The sequence below is a fragment of the Oncorhynchus masou genome, chromosome 11, assembly GCF_036934945.1.
Source record: "Oncorhynchus masou masou isolate Uvic2021 chromosome 11, UVic_Omas_1.1, whole genome shotgun sequence".
In the NCBI taxonomy this organism is placed as follows: Eukaryota; Metazoa; Chordata; class Actinopteri; order Salmoniformes; family Salmonidae; genus Oncorhynchus; species Oncorhynchus masou.
This window is the reverse complement of record NC_088222.1, coordinates 6,498,173-6,520,493: the sequence shown is the minus strand read 5'-3', so window position 1 is coordinate 6,520,493 and position 22,321 is coordinate 6,498,173. Positions and strand designations below refer to the sequence as shown.

Sequence of the window (22,321 nt, the reverse complement as noted above, 5' to 3'; positions counted from 1 at the left end):
TGTCTACTAGGATAACACCACCTGTACTCTGAGAGTATACTGTCTAGTAGGATAACACCACCTGTACTCTGAGAGTATACTGTCTAGTAGGATAACACCACCAGTACTCTGAGAGTATACTGTCTACTAGGATAACACCACCTGTACTCTGAGAGTATACTGTCTAGTAGGATAACACCACCTGTACTCTGAGAGTATACCGTCTAGTAGGATAACACCAGCTGTACTCTGAGAGTATACTGTCTAGTAGGATAACACCACCAGTACTCTGAGAGTATACTGTCTAGTAGGATAACACCACCTGTACTCTGAGAGTTTACTGTCTAGTAGGATAACACCACCTGTACTCTGAGAGTATACTGTCTAGTAGGATAACACCACCTGTACTCTGAGAGTCTACTGTCTACTGTCTAGTAGGATAACACCACCTGTACTCTGAGAGTATACTGTCTAGTAGGATAACACCACCTGTACTCTGAGAGTCTACTGTCTACTGTCTAGTAGGATAACACCACCTGTACTCTGAGAGTATACTGTCTAGTAGGATAACACCACCTGTACTCTGAGAGTATACTGTCTACTGTCTACTAGGATAACACCACCTGTACTCTGAGAGTATACTGTCTAGTAGGATAACACCACCTGTACTCTGAGAGTATACTGTCTAGTAGGATAACACCACCTGTACTCTGAGAGTATACTGTCTAGTAGGATAACACCACCTGTACTCAGAGAGTATACTGTCTAGTAGGATAACACCACCTGTACTCTGAGAGTCTACTGTCTACTGTCTAGTAGGATAACACCACCTGTACTCTGAGAGTATACTGTCTACTGTCTACTAGGATAACACCACCTGTACTCTGAGAGTATACTGTCTAGTAGGATAACACCACCTGTACTCTGAGAGTATACTGTCTAGTAGGATAACACCACCTGTACTCAGAGAGTATACTGTCTAGTAGGATAACACCACCTGTACTCTGAGAGTATACTGTCTAGTAGGATAACACCACCTGTACTCAGAGAGTATACTGTCTAGTAGGATAACACCACCTGTACTCTGAGAGTATACTGTCTACTGTCTACTAGGATAACACCACCTGTACTCTGAGAGTATACTGTCTAGTAGGATAACACCACCTGTACTCTGAGAATATACTGTCTACTGTCTACTAGGATAACACCACCTGTACTCTGAGAGTATACTGTCTAGTAGGATAACACCACCTGTACTCAGAGAGTATACTGTCTACTGTCTACTAGGATAACACCACCTGTACTCAGAGAGTATACTGTCTAGTAGGATAACACCACCTGTACTCAGAGAGTATACTGTCTACTGTCTAGTAGGATAACACCACCTGTACTCTGAGAGTATACTGTCTAGTAGGATAACACCACCTGTACTCTGAGAGTATACTGTCTACTGTCTACTAGGATAACACCACCTGTACTCTGAGAGTATACTGTCTAGTAGGATAACACCACCTGTACTCTGAGAGTATACTGTCTAGTAGGATAACACCACCTGTACTCTGAGAGTATACTGTCTACTAGGATAACACCACCTGTACTCTGAGAGTCTACTGTCTAGTAGGTTAACACCACCTGTACTCAGAGAGTCTACAGTCTAGTAGGATAACACCACCTGTACTCAGAGAGTCTACTGTCTACTAGGATAACACCACCTGTACTCTGAGAGTCTACTGTCTACTGTCTACTAGGATAGCACCACCTGTACTCTGAGAGTATACTGTCTACTAGGATAGCACCACCTGTACTCTGAGAGTATACTGTCTAGTAGGATAGCACCACCTGTACTCAGAGAGTATACAGTCTACTGTCTACTAGGATAACACCACCTGTACTCTGAGAGTATACTGTCTACTAGGATAACACCACCTGTACTCTGAGAGTCTACTGTCTACTGTCTAGTAGGATAACACCACCTGTACTCTGAGAGTATACTGTCTAGTAGGATAACACCACCTGTACTCTGAGAGTATACTGTCTACTGTCTAGTAGGATAACACCACCTGTACTCTGAGAGTATACTGTCTAGTAGGATAACACCACCTGTACTCTGAGAGTATACTGTCTACTGTCTACTAGGATAACACCACCTGTACTCTGAGAGTATACTGTCTAGTAGGATAACACCACCTGTACTCTGAGAGTATACTGTCTAGTAGGATAACACCACCTGTACTCTGAGAGTATACTGTCTACTGTCTACTAGGATAACACCACCTGTACTCTGAGAGTATACTGTCTAGTAGGATAACACCACCTGTACTCTGAGAGTCTACTGTCTACTGTCTACTAGGATAACACCACCTGTACTCTGAGAGTATATTGTCTACTGTCTAGTAGGATAACACCACCTGTACTCTGAGAGTATATTGTCTAGTAGGATAACACCACCTGTACTCTGAGAGTATATTGTCTAGTAGGATAACACCACCTGTACTCTGAGAGTATACTGTCTAGTAGGATAACACCACCTGTACTCTGAGAGTATACTGTCTAGTAGGATAGCACCACCTGTACTCTGAGAGTATACTGTCTACTAGGATAACACCACCTGTACTCTGAGAGTATACTTTCTAGTAGGATAACACCACCTGTACTCTGAGAGTATACTGTCTAGTAGGATAACACCACCTGTACTCAGAGAGTATACTATCTAGTAGGATACCACCACCTGTACTCTGAGAGTATACTATCTAGTAGGATAACACCACCTGTACTCAGAGAGTATACTATCTAGTAGGATAACACCACCTGTACTCTGAGAGTCTACTGTCTACTGTCTAGTAGGATACCACCACCTGTACTCTGAGAGTCTACTGTCTACTGTCTACTAGGATAACACCACTTGTACTCTGAGAGTATACTGTCTACAGTCTACTAGGATAACACCACCTGTACTCTGAGAGTCTACAGTCTAGTAGGATAACACCACCTGTACTCTGAGAGTATACTGTCTAGTAGGATAACACCACCTGTACTCTGAGAGTATACTGTCTACTGTCTAGTAGGATAACACCACCTGTACTCTGAGAGTCTACTGTCTACTAGGTTAACACCACCTGTACTCTGAGAGTATATTGTCTAGTAGGATAACACCACCTGTACAGTCCATGCTGAGCCGTGCTGCTCTAACACAGTAAGCAGCTACAGCACTATATATCTGTGGTCCTTCAGCAGTCCCTAGTGGTCGTCGCCGGACATGACACCCTGGTTCAGTCACAACAACAGAACGGGTTTCGGTGGCCCTGCAGTGGCGTACTTAACTAACAGACGTTGTGGCTGGCCTACAGAGTGCCCACGAGACAGTGAGAGGCTGTGATGCTGTGTCTGGAGCCTGAACAAGGACAAACCAGTTCAGACCAGTTCAAAACTGATCGTAGTCATGTGTTTGTCATTTTAAACCAGATTAGTATGAATCTGGGTGGGCCTTTATCTCCTCTCCATGATGATAGCCTGCGACCTCATCCTTTTGGGTGTATAATGTATCTTTTGGGTGTATAATGAATCTTCTGGGTGTATAATGAATCTTCTGGGTGTATAATGAATCTTCTGGGTGTATAATGAATCTTCTGGGTGTATAATGAATCTTCTGGGTGTATAATGAATCTTTTGGGTGTATAATGAATCTTCTGGGTGTATAATGAATCTTCTGGGTGTATAATGAATCTTCTGGGTGTATAATGAATCTTCTGGGTGTATAATGAATCTTCTGGGTGTATAATGAATCTTCTGGGTGTATAATGAATCTTCTGGGTGTATAATGAATCTTTTGGGTGTATAATGAATCTTCTGGGTGTATAATGAATCTTCTGGGTGTATAATGAATCTTTTGGGTGTATAATGTATAATCAATCCCTCGTTCTGGGCAGTAACCAGACAGTAACAAGCAAGTGTGTGTGTGTGTGTGTGAGAGAGTCTGTCTGTGTGTGTGTGTGTGTGTGTGTGTGTGTGTGTGTGTGCGTGTGTGTGTGTGTGTGTGTGTGTGTGTGTGTGTGTGTGTGTGTGTGTGTGTGTGTGTGTGTGTGTGTGTGTGTGTGTGTGTGTGTGTGTGTGCGTGTGTGTGTTTGTGAGTCAGTGTGTGCGAGTCAGTGTGTGCGTGTGTGTGAGTCAGTGTGTGCGTGTGTGTGAGTCAGTGTGTGTGTGTGTGTGTGTGTGTGTGTGTGTATGTGTGTGCGAGTCAGTGTGTGTGCGTGTGTGTGAGTCAGTGTGTGTGTGTGTCAGTGTGTGTCAGTGTGTGTGTGTGTGTGTGTGTGTGTGTGTGTGTGTGTGTGTGTGTGTGTGTGTGTGTGTGTGTGTGTGTGTGTGTGTGTGTGTGTGTGTGTGTGCGTCTCACCTGTCTGGGCTGCTCCGTGGCTCTCTGCAGGTCTGTCTTCACCTTGTTGCTGGGGTGGTTCACCACTTTGGTGACGGGCTGTTTAAAGATGGAGGCTGTCTGTCTGATAGGAAGTGCTGTGTTCAGGTCTGGTTTACCCTGAAAGGAGAGGACAGAGAGACAGGCTTGATTAAACAATAGGAGAGAGGTAGAGGGACAGTCAGGGGATAGGAGAAAGGGGAGAGGGACAGTCAGAGGAGAAGAGATAGGGACAGTCAGAGGAGAAGAGATAGGGACAGTCAGAGGAGAAGAGAGAGGGACAGTCAGAGGAGAAGAGAGAGGGACAGTCAGAGGAGAGGAGAGAGGGACAGTCAGAGGAGAGGAGAGAGGGACAGTCAGAGGAGAAGAGAGAGGGACAGTCAGAGGAGAGGAGAGAGGGACAGTCAGAGGAGAGGAGAGAGGGACAGTCAGAGGAGAGGAGAGGAGAGAGGGACAGTCAGAGGAGAGGAGAGAGGGACAGTCAGAGGAGAGGAGAGAGGGACAGTCAGATGAGAGGAGAGAGGGACAGTCAGATGAGAGGCGAGAGGGACAGTCAGAGGAGAAGAGATAGGGACAGTCAGAGGAGAGGAGAGAGGGACAGTCAGAGGAGAAGAGAGAGGGACAGTCAGAGGAGAGGAGAGAGGGACAGTCAGAGGAGAGGAGAGAGGGACAGTCAGAGGAGAGGAGAGGCGAGAGGGACAGTCAGAGGAGAGGAGAGAGGGACAGTCAGAGGAGAGGAGAGAGGGACAGTCAGATGAGAGGAGAGAGGGACAGTCAGATGAGAGGAGAGAGGGACAGTCAGATGAGAGGAGAGAGGGACAGTCAGAGGAGAGGAGAGAGGGACAGTCAGATGAGAGGAGAGAGGGACAGTCAGAGGAGAGGAGAGAGGGACAGTCAGAGGAGAGAGGAGAGAGGGACAGTCAGAGGAGAGGAGAGCGCGGACGGAAACTAGTGTTCAGTTCAAACAACTAGTGACGCAGACAGACATTCAAAGTGAACGGTTGTTTGTGCTCTGCTGACATGTGCTGTATGCAGCGACGGTTGAAGGGGTTAACTCCGATCTGTGGTTTGGCAGACACACCAGGAGGAGGGGAGGGGGACTCCTCCCTAAAGAGGACATGTGTAGAGCAGCAGAGCAGAGCGGGGCCAAACTTAAACCAAATGCCTGCACTACTCACTCAGCCGAGTGCCACCGGCTCAGGGCCCTAGGCCTAACTGGAGAGGAGGATCTGTCTCTTAGTTAGCACATACTGAGTCCTCGGGAGGATCTGTGTACCAGCCAGGGCACACAGAATCCCTAGGAGGAGCTGCATACCACAGCTCACAGACTGCCTACCAAGGCACATTAAATCCTAGAGGCAAGCTTCATGTCAGCGCACATCGAGTCCCAGAGATCAGCTGCATATCAGGGCACACTGACTGCGTATCAGAGCACACTGAGTCCCTAGGACGAGCTGCATATCAGGGCTTATGGAGTCCTAGGGAGGATAGCAGGGCACACAGCCAGGGTGGAGGTGCATATCAGGGCACAGGGTCCCAGGGCGGAGCTGCATACCAGGGCACACAGCCAGGGTGGAGGTGCATATCAGGGCACAGGGTCCCAGGGAGGAGCTGCATATCAGGGCACACAGCCAGGGGTGGAGGTGCATATCAGGGCACAGGGTCCCAGGGTGGAGGTGCATATCAGGGCACAGGGTCCCAGGGTGGAGGTGCATATCAGGGCACAGAGTCCCAGGGCGGAGCTGCATATCAGGGCACAGAGTCCCAGGGCGGAGCTGCATATCAGGGCACAGAGTCCCAGGGCGGAGCTGCATATCAGGGCACAGAGTCCCAGGGTGGAGGTGCATATCAGGGCACAGAGTCCCAGGGTGGAGGTGCATATCAGGGCACAGAGTCCCAGGGCGGAGCTGCATATCAGGGCACAGAGTCCCAGGGTGGAGGTGCATATCAGGGCACAGAGTCCCAGGGCGGAGCTGCATATCAGGGCACAGAGTCCCAGGGCGGAGCTGCATATCAGGGCACAGAGTCCCAGGGCGGAGCTGCATATCAGGGCACAGAGTCCCAGGGCGGAGCTGCATATCAGAGCACACTGAGTCCCTAGGACGAGCTGCATATCAGGGCTTATGGAGTCCTAGGGAGGATACCAGGGCACACAGCCAGGGTGGAGGTGCATATCAGGGCACACTGAGTCCCAGGGCGGAGCTGCATATCAGGGCACACAGCCAGGGTGGAGCTGCATATCAGGGCACAGAGTCCCAGGGCGGAGCTGCATATCAGGGCACAGAGTCCCAGGGAGGAGCTGCAGATCCACTACCAACATTACCACTGTCTTTCAAGATGTAAGCACCGCTCTCACTTCTCACGGAACAAAATGTACTTAACAAATGTACTTAAAATCAAATATTATTTGTCACATGCTTTGTAAAGAACAGGTATTTATCCTGAGTCCTTACCAAAGACAGTACTAAGAGCCTCCACCTTCACAATAAATCCATGTAATATAGTCTCCACCTTCACAATAAATAAATCCATGTAATATAGCCTCCACCTTCACAATAAATCCATTTAATATAGCCTCCACCTTCACAATAAATCCATTTAATATAGCCTCCACCTTCACAATAAATCCATTTAATATAGCCTCCACCTTCACAATAAATACATGTAATATAGCCTCCACCTTCACAATAAATCCATTAATATAGCCTCCACCTTCACAATAAATCCATTTAACATAGCCTCCACCTTCACAATAAATCCATTTAATATAGCCTCCACCTTCACAATAAATCCATTTAATATAGCCTCCACCTTCACAATAAATACATGTAATATAGCCTCCACCTTCACAATAAATACATGTAATATAGCCTCCACCTTCACAATAAATCCATTTAATATAGCCTCCACCTTCACAATAAATCCGATAGCTCAAATCAACCTGCCTACAACTTCAATGACCCCAAAGCAAAGTTTGATACTAGCCTGGGTGAGATTTGATCACTTTTAAAACAGTGACCAGAGAGAGACGGTCAAAGAATTCAGCAACGAGCTGCCATTTTTGAGTGAGATCATGTTTAAACTCAATCCTTTTTTTTTATTCAACACTATTACAAAACATAAAAACACACTCCTCCCTACTTCCACTTGAGCTGCAGCTGCAGTGAAGGAGTAGCCAAGTGTATCGACAGGCCTGCGGTTTTATTATTAGCAGCTCGTCGTGTCTATTTTAATATCAAGAAATATCTCACTTTCTCTGATCATAGGAACAACATGAATTTGTGCCTGATGCAGATGCGGTGCGACTCGAGTTTCGCCATTAGGTGGAAGATGGAGCCCCTTCTCTGTGGTCAGACTCACCGTAGGAAAGTAAGGAGAGAGCAGGGACCGTGAGAGAGCCCCTTCTCTGTGGTCAGACTCACCGTAGGAAAGTAAGGAGAGAGCGGGGACCGTGAGAGAGCGGGGACCGTGAGAGAGCCCCTTCTCTGTGGTCAGACTCACCGTAGGAAAGTAAGGAGAGAGCAGGGACCGTGAGAGAGCCCCTTCTCTGTGGTCAGACTCACCGTAGGAAAGTAAGGAGAGAGCAGGGACCGTGAGAGAGCCCCTTCTCTGTGGTCAGACTCACCGTAGGAAAGTAAGGAGAGAGCAGGGACCGTGAGAGAGCGGGGACCGTGAGAGAGCCCCTTCTCTGTGGTCAGACTCACCGTAGGAAAGTAAGGAGAGAGCAGGGACCGTGAGAGAGCAGGGACCGTGAGAGAGCGGGGACCGTGAGAGAGCCCCTTCTCTGTGGTCAGACTCACCGTAGGAAAGTAAGGAGAGAGCAGGGACCGTGAGAGAGCGGGGACCGTGAGAGAGCCCCTTCTCTGTGGTCAGACTCACCGTAGGAAAGTAAGGAGAGAGCAGGGACCGTGAGAGAGCAGGGACCGTGAGAGAGCGGGGACCGTGAGAGAGCCCCTTCTCTGTGGTCAGACTCACCGTAGGAAAGTAAGGAGAGAGCAGGGACCGTGAGAGAGCGGGGACCGTGAGAGAGCCCCTTCTCTGTGGTCAGACTCACTGTAGGAAAGTAAGGAGAGAGCAGGGACCGTGAGAGAGCGAGGACCGTGAGAGAGCGGGTACCGTGAGAGAGCGGGGACCGTGAGAGAGCCCCTTCTCTGTGGTCAGACTCACCGTAGGAAAGTAAGGAGAGAGCAGGGACCGTGAGAGAGCGGGGACCGTGAGAGAGCCACTTCTCTGTGGTCAGACTAAACGTAGGAAAGTAAGGAGAGAGCAGGGACCGTGAGAGAGTGGGGACCGTGAGAGAGCCCCTTCTCTGTGGTCAGACTCACCGTAGGAAAGTAAGGAGAGAGCAGGGACCATGAGAGAGCGGGGACCGTGAGAGAGCGGGGACCGTGAGAGAGCGGGGACCGTGAGAGAGCGGGGACCGTGAGAGAGCGGGGACCGTGAGAGAGCCCCTTCTCTGTGGTCAGACTCACAGTAGGAAAGTAAGGAGAGAGCAGGGACCGTGAGAGAACGGGGACCGTGAGAGAGGGGGGACCGTGAGAGAGCGGGGACCATGAGAGAGCGGGGACCGTGAGAGAGCGGGGACCATGAGAGAGCGGGGACCGTGAGAGAGCGGGGACCGTGAGAGAGCGGGGACCGTGAGAGAGCCCCTTCTCTGTGGTCAGACTCACCGTAGGAAAGTAAGGAGAGAGCAGGGACCGTGAGAGAGCGGGTACCATGAGAGAGCGGGGACCGTGAGAGAGCGAGGACCGTGAGAGAGCGGGTACCGTGAGAGAGCGGGGACCGTGAGAGAGCCCCTTCTCTGTGGTCAGACTCACCGTAGGAAAGTAAGGAGAGAGCGGGGACCGTGAGAGAGCGGGGACCGTGAGAGAGCGGGGACCGTGAGAGAGCGGGGACCGTGAGAGAGCGAGGACCGTGAGAGAGTGGGGACCGAGAGAGATGGACCTTCTGCTGCACCTCTCTCCTCTACTGACACTAAAACCGCGTTAAAAACAACAGGGAACTCGAAAATCTCAGACTTCCAACTTCAGTGCGCTCAAGACAACCGGGGAAAACGGTCATCCAAGTCGGAAACTCTGGCATCTTTCTAGAGCTCTGACTGTCCGACCTGAAGATCACCGACGCCATGATTTGACCTTGTTTTCCCCCCCAAGTTACCAGTTGTCTTGAAAGTATCATGAACATCAGATGCAGTCCAGTCAAATAAAAAAGATAATTATTTAAATTTATGTCCAGCTGTGCCTCGCTACACCAACTGATGTATTTTGTTATCAAAGCTTGAGTTTTGAAATATAATATGTTTTGAGAAGAACAATATTGGCAGGCCAGGCATACAGCCAATATGCTGTGATTATGTATTAAGCCTACTGCACAAACCTCATTACTACAGAACCGTTTTTTATAAGGTTAATGTTACATTATTTAAGTCATGTTTAAAGAAACAATCTGAACGGTAGATCTCGGCTTTGCTTTTTGACTGCGAAGGTGATCTTGACTGGGGTGGCAGGTAGCCTAGTGGTTAGAGCGTTGGACTAGTACCCAGAAGATTGCGAGTTCAAACCCCCGAGCTGACAAGGTACAAATCTGTCATTCTGCCCCTGAACAGGCAGTAAACCCACTGTTCCCAGGCCGTCATTGAAAATAAGAATTTGTTCTTAACTGACTTGCCTGGTTAAATAAAGGTAAAATTAAAATAAAAAAATAAAAAATAAAAATGGTTGGTGACCACTGCTCTGAAGAAAACAATGGTCTGAAACCTCATGTCTCTGTCATAATCCGTTCAAAATCTATTGTATTTTTTTTACCCTTGTAGGATGGACAGAATCAGGGTGACGAAATCAATGGAGAAAGAAAAATAAAAAGTGGTCAAAAATCTAGTAAATAGCGTCGCATCAGCTAGGCTGGGTTCTGTGCAAGAATCAAGGCTACTGTATAGCTGACAGACTGACTTTGCTGTTGAACTCATCTTTCTTCTTGAGGTCTAAATCAGGCCCTGGTTAGAGGGGAATCACCCACCTGGTGTCCCAGGTCTAAATCAGTCCTTAATTAGAGGGGAATCACCCACCTGGTGTCCCAGGTCTAAATCAGGCCCTGATTAGAGGGGAAGCACCCACCTGGTGTCCCAGGTCTAAATCAGTCCCTGATTAGAGGGGAATCACCCACCTGGTGTCCCAGGTCTAAATCAGTCCCTGATTAGAGGGGAATCACCCACCTGGTGTCCCAGGTCTAAATCAGGCCCTGATTAGAGGGGAATCACCCACCTGGTGTCCCAGGTCTAAATAAGGCCCTGATTAGAGGGGAATCACCCACCTGGTGTCCCAGGTCTAAATCAGGCCCTGATTAGAGGGGAATCACCCACCTGGTGTCCCAGGTCTAAATCAGGCCCTGATTAGAGGGGGAATCACCCACCTGGTGTCCCAGGTCTAAATCAGTCCCTGATTAGAGAGGAATCACCCACCTGGTGTCCCAGGTCTAAATCAGGCCCTGATTAGAGGGGAATCACCCACCTGGTGTCCTAGGTCTAAATAAGGCCCTGATTAGAACACACACAGGAGGAAGGAGTACTCTCCTCTCCAGCTCTGGGTCGGTGCACTCTCCCCAACGTACTGACTGACTGTACGGTGGATGGGGTACTAGATGTGTACTGACTGACTGTATGGTGGATGGGGTACTAGATGTGTACTGACTGTACGGTGGATGGGGTACTAAATGTGTACTGACTGACTGTACGGTGGATGGGGTACTAGATGTGTACTGACTGACTGTACAGTGGATGGGGTACTAGATGTGTACTGACTGACTGTACGGTGGATGGGGTACTAGATGTGTACTGACTGACTGTACGGTGGATGGGGTACTAAATGTGTACTGACTGACTGTACGGTGGATGGGGTACTAGATGTGTACTGACTGACTGTACGGTGGATGGGGTACTAGATGTGTACTGACTGACTGGCAGGTGAGGGGAGAGCCACCAGTAGAGCCTCTGTCTGTATGACCTCTGACCTACAAATAACCCAGCCGATAACATAGAAACGTAATTACTAGTATGGATTCCCATCGATTCTCTTTCTATGCACTACACAACTAGAACAGACATCCCTGGATATCACACACACCCAGCCATCCACCCCTGGGTCGCTCGTCTTTTCAGTTCGCTGCAGCTAGCGACTGGAACGAGCTGCAACAAACACTCAAACTGGACAGTTTAATCGTGCAGTTCAAAGGCTCATCAGTGTTGTTATTAGAGCTGTCACTCTTACTGACAGTTGTGGCTGCTTCACGTGATGTATTGTTGTCTCTACCTTCTTACCCTTTGTGCTGTTGTCTGTGCTCAATAATATGTGTACCCTGTTTTGTTCTGCTACCATGTTGTGCTGCTGCATGTTGTGTTGCTGCCACGTTGTGCTGCTACCATGTTGTGTTGCTACCATGTTGTGCTGCTACCATGTTGTGTTGCTACCATGTTGTGCTGCTACCATGTTGTGTTGCTACCATGTTGTGCTGCTGCATGTTGTGTTGCTACCACGTTGTTGTCATGTTGTGTTGCTGCCACGTTGTTGTCATATTGTATTGCAACCATGTTGTTGTCATGTTGTGTTGCTACCACATTGTTGTCATGTTGTGCTGCTACCATGTTGTTGTCATGTTGTGTTGCGACCATGTTGTTGTCATGTTGTGCTGCTACCATGTTGTGTTGCTACCACGTTGTTGTCATGTTGTGTTGCTGCCACGTTGTTGTCATGTTGTGTTTCTACCACGTTGTTGTCATGTTGTGTTTCTACCACGTTGTTTTCATGTTGTGTTTCTACCACGTTGTTGTCATGTTGTGTTTCTACCACGTTGTTGTCATGTTGTGTTTCTACCACGTTGTTGTCATGTTGTGTTTCTACCACGTTGTTGTCATGTTGTGTTGCTGCCACATTATTGTCATGTTGTGTTGCTACCATGTTGGTGTCATGTTGTGTTGCTACCATGTTGTTGTCATGTTGTGTTTCTACCATGTTGTTGTCATGTTGTGTTGCTACCATGTTGTTGTCATATTGTGTTGCTACCATGTTGGTGTCATGTTGTGTTTCTACCACGTTGTTGTCATGTTGTATTGCTACCATGTTGTTGTCATGTTGTGTTTCTACCATGTTGTTGTCATGTTGTATTGCTACCATGTTGTTGTCATGTTGTGTTTCTACCATGTTGTTGTCATGTTGTGTTGCTACCATGTTGTTGTCATGTTGTGTTGCTACCATGTTGTTGTCATGTTGTGCTGCTACCATGTTGTTGTCATGTTGTGTTTCTACCATGTTGTTGTCATGTTGTGTTGCTACCATGTTGTTGTCATGTTGTGTTGCTACCATGTTGTTGTCATGTTGTGCTGCTACCATGTTGTTGTCATGTGGTGTTTCTACCATGTTGTTGTCATGTTGTATTGCTACCATGTTGTTGTCATGTTGTGTTTCTACCATGTTGTTGTCATGTTGTGCTGCTACCATGTTGTTGTCATGTTGTGTTTCTACCATGTTGTTGTCATGTTGTATTGCTACCATGTTGTTGTCATGTTGTGTTTCTACCATGTTGTTGTCATGTTGTGTTGCTACCATGTTGTTGTCATATTGTGTTGCTACCACGTTGGTGTCATGTTGTGTTTCTACCACGTTGTTGTCATGTTGTATTGCTACCATGTTGTTGTCATGTTGTGTTTCTACCATGTTGTTGTCATGTTGTATTGCTACCATGTTGTTGTCATGTTGTGTTTCTACCATGTTGTTGTCATGTTGTGTTGCTACCATGTTGTTGTCATGTTGTGTTGCTACCATGTTGTTGTCATGTTGTGCTGCTACCATGTTGTTGTCATGTTGTGTTTCTACCATGTTGTTGTCATGTTGTGTTGCTACCATGTTGTTGTCATGTTGTGTTGCTACCATGTTGTTGTCATGTTGTGTTGTTGTCATGTGGTGTTTCTACCATGTTGTTGTCATGTTGTATTGCTACCATGTTGTTGTCATGTTGTGTTTCTACCATGTTGTTGTCATGTTGTGCTGCTACCATGTTGTTGTCATGTTGTGTTTCTACCATGTTGTTGTCATGTTGTATTGCTACCATGTTGTTGTCATGTTGTGTTGCTACCATGTTGTTGTCATGTTGTGTTTCTACCACGTTGTTGTCATGTTGTGTTGCTACCATGTTGTTGTCATGTTGTGTTTCTACCATGTTGTTGTCATGTTGTGCTGCTACCATGTTGTTGTCATGTTGTGTTTCTACCATGTTGTTGTCATGTTGTATTGCTACCATGTTGTTGTCATGTTGTGTTGCTACCATGTTGTTGTCATGTTGTGTTTCTACCACGTTGTTGTCATGTTGTGTTGCTACCATGTTGTTGTCATGTTGTGTTTCTACCATGTTGTTGTCATGTTGTGCTGCTACCATGTTGTTGTCATGTTGTGTTTCTACCATGTTGTTGTCATGTTGTATTGCTACCATGTTGTTGTCATGTTGTGTTGCTACCATGTTGTTGTCATGTTGTGTTTCTACCACGTTGTTGTCATGTGGTATTGCTACCATGTTGTTGTCATGTTGTATTGCTACCATGTTGTTGTCATGTTGTGCTGCTACCATGTTGTTGTCATGTTGTGTTGCTACCATGTTGTTGTCATGTTGTGCTGCTACCATGTTGTTGTCATGTTGTATTGCTACCATGTTGTTGTCATGTTGTGTTTCTACCATGTTGTTGTCATGTTGTGTTGCTACCATGTTGTTGTCATGTTGTGCTGCTACCATGTTGTTGTCATGTTGTGTTTCTACCATGTTGTTGTCATGTTGTGTTGCTACCATGTTGTTGTCATGTTGTGTTGCTATCATGTTGTTGTCATGTTGTGTTGCTACCATGTTGTTGTCATGTTGTGTTTCTACCACGTTGTTGTCATGTGGTATTGCTGCCATGTTGTTGTCATGTTGTGCTGCTACCATGTTGTTGTCATGTTAGGTCTCTCTTTATGTGGTGTTGTGGTGTCTCTTGTCGTGATGCGTAGTTTGTCCTATTTCTTTTTAATCTCAGCCCCGCAGGAGACCTTTTATCAGGTTGTGAATAAGAATTTGTTCTTAACTGACTTGCCTAGTTAAATAAAAGTAGTGTGTAACCTAGTGGTTAGAGCGTAGAGGCGGCAGGGTAGCCTAGTGGTTAGAGCGTAGAGGCGGCAGGGTAGCCTAGTGGTTAGAGTGTAGAGGAGGCAGGTAGTCTAGTGGTTAGAGTGTAGAGGTGGCAGGTAGCCTAGTGGTTAGAGTGTAGAGGAGGCAGGTAGCCTAGTGGTTAGAGTGTAGAGGCGGCAGGGTAGCCTAGTGGTTAGAGTGTAGAGGCGGCAGGGTAGCCTAGTGGTTAGAGTGTAGAGGTGGCAGGTAGCCTAGTGGTTAGAGTGTAGAGGTGGCAGGTAGCCTAGTGGTTAGAGTGTAGAGGTGGCAGGGTAGCCTAGTGGTTAGAGTGTAGAGGCGGCAGGTAGCCTAGTGGTTAGAGTGTAGAGGTGGCAGGTAGCCTAGTGGTTAGAGTGTAGAGGCGGCAGGGTAGCCTAGTGGTTAGAGTGTAGAGGCGGCAGGGTAGCCTAGTGGTTAGAGTGTAGAGGCAGCAGGTAGCCTAGTGGTTAGAGTGTAGAGGCAGCAGGTAGCCTAGTGGTTAGAGTGTAGAGGCAGCAGGTAGCCTAGTGGTTAGAGTGTAGAGGCGGCAGGGTAGCCTAGTGGTTAGAGCGTAGAGGCGGCAGGGTAGCCTAGTGGTTAGAGTGTAGAGGTGGCAGGTAGCCTAGTGGTTAGAGTGTAGAGGTGGCAGGTAGCCTAGTGGTTAGAGTGTAGAGGTGGCAGGTAGCCTAGTGGTTAGAGTGTAGAGGTGGCAGGGTAGCCTAGTGGTTAGAGTGTAGAGGTGGCAGGGTAGCCTAGTGGTTAGAGTGTAGAGGAGGCAGGTAGTCTAGTGGTTAGAGTGTAGAGGTGGCAGGTAGCCTAGTGGTTAGAGTGTAGAGGAGGCAGGTAGTCTAGTGGTTAGAGTGTAGAGGTGGCAGGGTAGCCTAGTGGTTAGAGTGTAGAGGAGGCAGGTAGCCTAGTGGTTAGAGTGTAGAGGAGGCAGGTAGCCTAGTGGTTAGAGTGTAGAGGAGGCAGGTATTCTAGTGGTTAGAGTGTAGAGGCGGCAGGTAGCCTAGTGGTTAGAGTGTAGAGGAGGCAGGTAGCCTAGTGGTTAGAGCGTAGAGGAGGCAGGTAGCCTAGTGGTTAGAGCGTAGAGGCGGCAGGGTAGCCTAGTGGTTAGAGTGTAGAGGCGGCAGGGTAGCCTAGTGGTTAGAGTGTAGAGGTGGCAGGTAGCCTAGTGGTTAGAGCGTTGGACTAGTAACCCAGAAGGTTGCAAGTTCAAATCCCCAAGCTGACAAGGTACAAATCTGTCGTTCTTCCCCTGAACAGCCAGTTAACCCACTGTTCCTAGGTCATCATTGAAAATAAGAATTTGTTCTTAACTGACTTGCCTAGTTAAATAAAAGGTTAAATAAATACAAAAAACAGACTCAACTACAACAACAGATATACTCAACAACTACTACAACAAGATATACTCAACAACTACTACAACAACAACAGATATACTCACAAATACTCAAGTACATTGTCTAGACATGAAAACTCCTGCTAACACAGGGCTGAGACTAGACTGATCCACTGCTAGCACAGGGCTGAGACTAGACTGATCCACTGCTGAGACTAGACTGATCCACTGCTAACACAGGGCTGAGACTAGACTGATCCACTGCTAGCACAGGGCTGAGACTAGACTGATCCACTGCTAGCACAGGGCTGAGACTAGACTGATCCACTGCTAACACAGGGCTGAGACCAGACTGATCCACTGCTAACACAGGGCTGAGACCAGACTGATCCACTGCTAGCACAGGGCTGAGACTAGACTGATCCACTGCTAACACAGGGCTGAGACCAGACTGATCCACTGCTAACACAGGGCTGAGACCAGACTGATCCACTGCTAACACAGGGCTGAGACTAGACTGATCCACTGCTAGCACAGGGCTGAGACCAGACTGATCCACTGCTAACACAGGGCTGAGACCAGACTGATCCACTGCTAACACAGGGCTGAGACCAGACTGATCCACTGCTAACACAGGGCTGAGACTAGACTGATCCACTGCTAACACAGGGCTGAGACTAGACTGATCCACTGCTGAGACTAGACTGATCCACTGCTAACACAGGGCTGAGACTAGACTGATCCACTGCTAACACAGGGCTGAGACTAGACTGATCCACTGCTAGCACAGGGCTGAGACTAGACTGATCCACTGCTAACACAGGGCTGAGACCAGACTGATCCACTGCTAACACAGGGCTGAGACTAGACTGATCCACTGCTAACACAGGGCTGAGACCAGACTGATCCACTGCTAACACAGGGCTGAGACTAGACTGATCCACTGCTAACACAGGGCTGAGACTAGACTGATCCACTGCTAACACAGGGCTGAGACTAGACTGATCCACTGCTAACACAGGGCTGAGACTACACTGATCCACTGCTGACACAGGGCTGAGACTAGACTGATCCACTGCTAGCACAGGGCTGAGACTAGACTGATCCACTGCTAGCACAGGGCTGAGACTAGACTGATCCACTGCTAGCACAGGGCTGATCCACTGCTAACACAGGGCTGAGACTAGACTGGTCCACTGCTAACACAGGGCTGAGACTAGACTGATCCACTGCTAGCACAGGGCTGATCCACTGCTAACACAGGGCTGAGACTAGACTGATCCACTGCTAACACAGGGCTGAGACCAGACTGATCCACTGCTAACACAGGGCTGAGACCAGACTGATCCACTGCTAACACAGGGCTGAGACTAGACTGATCCACTGCTAGCACAGGGCTGAGACTAGACTGATCCACTGCTCACACAGGGCTGATCCACTGCTCACACAGGGCTGAGACTAGACTGATCCACTGCTAACACAGGGCTGATCCACTGCTAACACAGGGCTGATCCACTGCTAACACAGGGCTGAGACTTGTAAAGAACTGAGAACAATCTTCTGTAAAAAGAGACCTTGGTCTCATAACGTCTCCCTGCTAAAATAAAGACTGAATAAACACCATTGGCCATTGTTAGAATGCAGTGAACAGCGGGACCCTGATGTGTAGCCGAGGGCAACCTGTACCTTGTTGATGGTGAGGTTCTCATTCCGTATCCTCTGTTTGTTCTTCTGCAGCTTGCTGGGCATCATCATTTTGCCTGTTCGGAAGTCGAAACATCCCAGGTCTACCGTGTTGCCTAGGTAACGCGACAGCTGGGGTTTGCTCCGGAACTTCTTCCCTTTTGGACTGAGGGGGGAGAGGAAAGACAAACAACAACAACAACAGCATTAGATCACAAATAACAACAGATCACAAACAACACAAACAACAACAGCAGTAGATCATTGACAACAACAGCAAATCCAGCATGGCATCACAACCCAGCAACATAACCCTGGTCAAACCCAGCATCATAACCCAGGTCAAACCCAGGAACATAACCCAGCAACATAACCCAGGTCAAACCCAGCATCCCCACCCAGCAACATAACCCAGGTCAAACCCAGCATCACAACCCAGGTCAAACCCAGCATCACAACCCAGGTCAAACCCAGCATCACAACCCAGGTCAAACCCAGCATCACAACCCAGGTCATACCCAGAATCACAACCCAGCAACATAACCCAGGTCAAACCCAGCAACATAACCCAGGTCAAACCCAGCATCACAACCCAGCAACATAACCCAGGTCAAACCCAGCATCACAACCCAGCACCATAACCCAGGTCAAACCCAGCACCATAACCCAGGTCAAACCCAGCACCATAACCCAGGTCAAACCCAGCACCATAACCCAGGTCAAACCCAGCACCATAACCCAGGTCAAACCCAGCACCATAACCCAGCACCATAACCCAGGTCAAACCCAGCATCACAACCCAGCACCATAACCCAGGTCAAACCCAGCACCATAACCCAGGTCAAACCCAGCATCACAACCCAGCAATATAACCCAGATCAAACCCAGCAATATAACCCAGATCAAACCCAGCATCACAACCCAGCAATATAACCCAGATCAAACCCAGCATCATACAGTACATTTGTAAAGTATTCATCTACACTTTCCACATTTTGTTACGTTCCGGCCTTATTCTAAAATAGATTAAAGAAATGTTTTTCCTCATCACTCTACACACAATATCACATGATGACATCACAATACCCCATAATGACATCACAATACCCCATAATGACATCACAATACCCCATAATGACATCAAAATACCCCATATTTTTTTCCTAACATAAAATGCAAATACATGCTAGAAGGCATCAATAGCTCATGCTTGGCTCTGCCCCTCTCCTGGTTCTGCCCACTATAACTCATTTGTTCACATTGGAAACGACAAGCTGAGACATTCACAGTCTAATAACAACACTGATGAAGGAGACATTCACAGTCTAATAACAACACTAATGAAGGAGACATTCACAGTCTAATAACAACACTGATGAAGGAGGCATTCACAGTCTAATAACAACACTGATGAAGGAGGCATTCACAGTCTAATAACAACACTGATGAAGGAGACATTCACAGTCTAATAACAACACTGATGAAGGAGGCATTCACAGTCTAATAACAACACTGATGAAGGAGTCATTCACAGTCTAATAACAACACCACTAATGAAGGAGACATTCACAGTCTAATAACAACACTGATGAAGGAGATATTCACAGTCTAATAACAACACTGATGAAGGAGACATTCACAGTCTAATAACAACACTGATGAAGGAGATATTCACAGTCTAATAACAACACTGATGAAGGAGATATTCACAGTCTAATAACAACACTGATGAAGGAGATATTCACAGTCTAATAACAACACTGATGAAGGAGATATTCACAGTCTAATAACAACACTGATGAAGGAGACATTCACAGTCTAATAACACTGATGAAGGAGATATTCACAGTCTAATAACAACACTGATGAAGGAGACATTCACAGTCTAATAACAACACTGATGAAGGAGACATTCACAGTCTAATAACAACACCACTGATGAAGGAGACATTCACAGTCTAATAACAACACTGATGAAGGAGACATTCACAGTCTAATAACAACACTGATGAAGGAGATATTCACAGTCTAATAACAACACTGATGAAGGAGATATTCACAGTCTAATAACAACACTGATGAAGGAGGCATTCACAGTCTAATAACAACACTGATGAAGGAGACATTCACAGTCTAATAACACTGATGAAGGAGATATTCACAGTCTAATAACAACACTGATGAAGGAGATATTCACAGTCTAATAACACTGATGAAGGAGACATTCACAGTCTAATAACACTGATGAAGGAGGCATTCACAGTCTAATAACAACACTGATGAAGGAGATATTCACAGTCTAATAACAACACTGATGAAGGAGGCATTCACAGTCTAATAACAACACTGATGAAGGAGACATTCACAGTCTAATAACACTGATGAAGGAGACATTCACAGTCTAATAACACTGATGAAGGAGACATTCACAGTCTAATAACACTGATGAAGGAGACATTCACAGTCTAATAACAACACTGATGAAGGAGACATTCACAGTCTAATAACACTGATGAAGGAGACATTCACAGTCTAATAACACTGATGAAGGAGATATTCACAGTCTAATAACACTGATGAAGGAGATATTCACAGTCTAATAACAACACTGATGAAGGAGATATTCACAGTCTAATAACAACACTGATGAAGGAGACATTCACAGTCTAATAACACTGATGAAGGAGATATTCACAGTCTAATAACAACACTGATGAAGGAGATATTCACAGTCTAATAACAACACTGATGAAGGAGGCATTCACAGTCTAATAACAACACTGATGAAGGAGACATTCACAGTCTAATAACAACACTGATGAAGGAGGCATTCACAGTCTAATAACAACACTGATGAAGGAGATATTCACAGTCTAATAACACTGATGAAGGAGATATTCACAGTCTAATAACAACACTGATGAAGGAGACATTCACAGTCTAATAACACTGATGAAGGAGACATTCACAGTCTAATAACAACACTGATGAAGGAGACATTCACAGTCTAATAACACTGATGAAGGAGATATTCACAGTCTAATAACAACACTGATGAAGGAGATATTCACAGTCTAATAACAACACTGATGAAGGAGATATTCACAGTCTAATAACAACACTGATGAAGGAGACATTCACAGTCTAATAACACTGATGAAGGAGTCATTCACAGTCTAATAACAACACTGATGAAGGAGACATTCACAGTCTAATAACAACACCACTAATGAAAGAGACATTCACAGTCTAATAACACTGATGAAGGAGACATTCACAGTCTAATAACACTAATGAAGGAGACATTCACAGTCTAATAACAACACTGATGAAGGAGGCATTCACAGTCTAATAACAACACTGATGAAGGAGACATTCACAGTCTAATAACAACACTGATGAAGGAGACATTCACAGTCTAATAACAACACTGATGAAGGAGACATTCACAGTCTAATAACAACACTGATGAAGGAGACATTCACAGTCTAATAACAACACCACTAATGAAGGAGATATTCACAGTCTAATAACAACACCACTAATGAAAGAGACATTCACAGTCTAATAACACTGATGAAGGAGACATTCACATACTATCTTGGGTTAGTTATAACAATCTTTGGAACAGCATTTTCACATAGTTGTTCCTCCTATTCAGGTGGGAAAGGGCAGTGTGGAGTGCAATAGAGAGATTGCATCATCTGTGGATCTGTTGGAGTGGGTCCAGGCTGTCTGGGATGATGGTGTTGATGTGAGCCATGACCAGCATTTCAAAGACTTTCGTGGCGATAGTCATTTATTTTTATTTTACCTTAATTTAACTAGGCAAGTCAGTTAAGAACAAATTCTTATTTACAATGACGGCCTACCCTGCCCAAACCCGGACGACGCTTGGCCAATTGTGCGCAGCCCTATGGGACTCCCAATCATCACCGGTTGTGATACAGCCTGGATTCGAACCAGGGTGTCTGTAGCGACTCCTCTAACACTGAGATGTAGTGCCTTAGACAGCTGAGCGTGGTCTAGACGGGTTCCCTTGGTGTCCTTGGGCGCAGGGACTATGGTGGTCTGCTTGAAACATGTAAGTATTACAGACTGGGTCAAGGAGAGGTTGAAAATGTCAGTGAAGAAACCTGCCAGTTGGTCAGCACATGCTCTGGGTATGCGTCCTGGTAATCCGTCTGGCCCAGCGGCCTTGTGAATGTTATCCTTATCCTTGTTATCTTACTCACCTCAGCTACAGAGAGCGAGATCACACAGTCGTACGGAACAGCTGGTGCTCTCACGCATGGTTCAGTGTTGCTTGCCTCAAAAGCAAATATGTCTATTAATATGTATTATCATATAATAACAATGTTGAAATAGATTCGATTCATTTGGTTTTGTGTTCAGTTAGCACAGTATGTATTCATTGATATGATCTCATTTTAGAAGTGATTTTCTCTACCCTGACACTTGTTTTAACTTGGTCATTTAAGACATGGTTTTCAACCACAGCGTTTAAAATCTCAATTCATAATTGCAACATCTGGGGGGAGGGGAAGCAATTACATATTTTGTCCAAATAGTGCAGCCCCACCATAACCTATGCTATTTCCTCTTCCGACATAGGCCTACAGTATACGGGGCGGCAGGGTAACCTAGTGGTTAGAGCGTTGGACTAGCAACCAGAAGGTTGCAAGTTCAAACCCCCGAGCTGACAAGGTACAAATCTGTCATTCTGCCCCTGAACAGGCAGTTAA

General features: G+C 46.5%; 1 protein-coding gene across 1 annotated transcript in view; it reads right to left on the bottom strand.

The window, feature by feature from the left end:
• Positions 1-22,321, bottom strand: part of mbd2 (methyl-CpG binding domain protein 2) — a 132,334-nt gene that overhangs the window by 89,769 nt on the left and 20,244 nt on the right. The window contains exons 2-3 of the mRNA XM_064977290.1: positions 17,580-17,742; positions 4,370-4,507 (exon numbers count right to left, since the gene is read on the bottom strand). Coding sequence (XP_064833362.1) covers positions 4,370-4,507; positions 17,580-17,742 — 301 coding nt within the window. The remainder of the gene's footprint in view (positions 1-4,369; positions 4,508-17,579; positions 17,743-22,321) is intronic.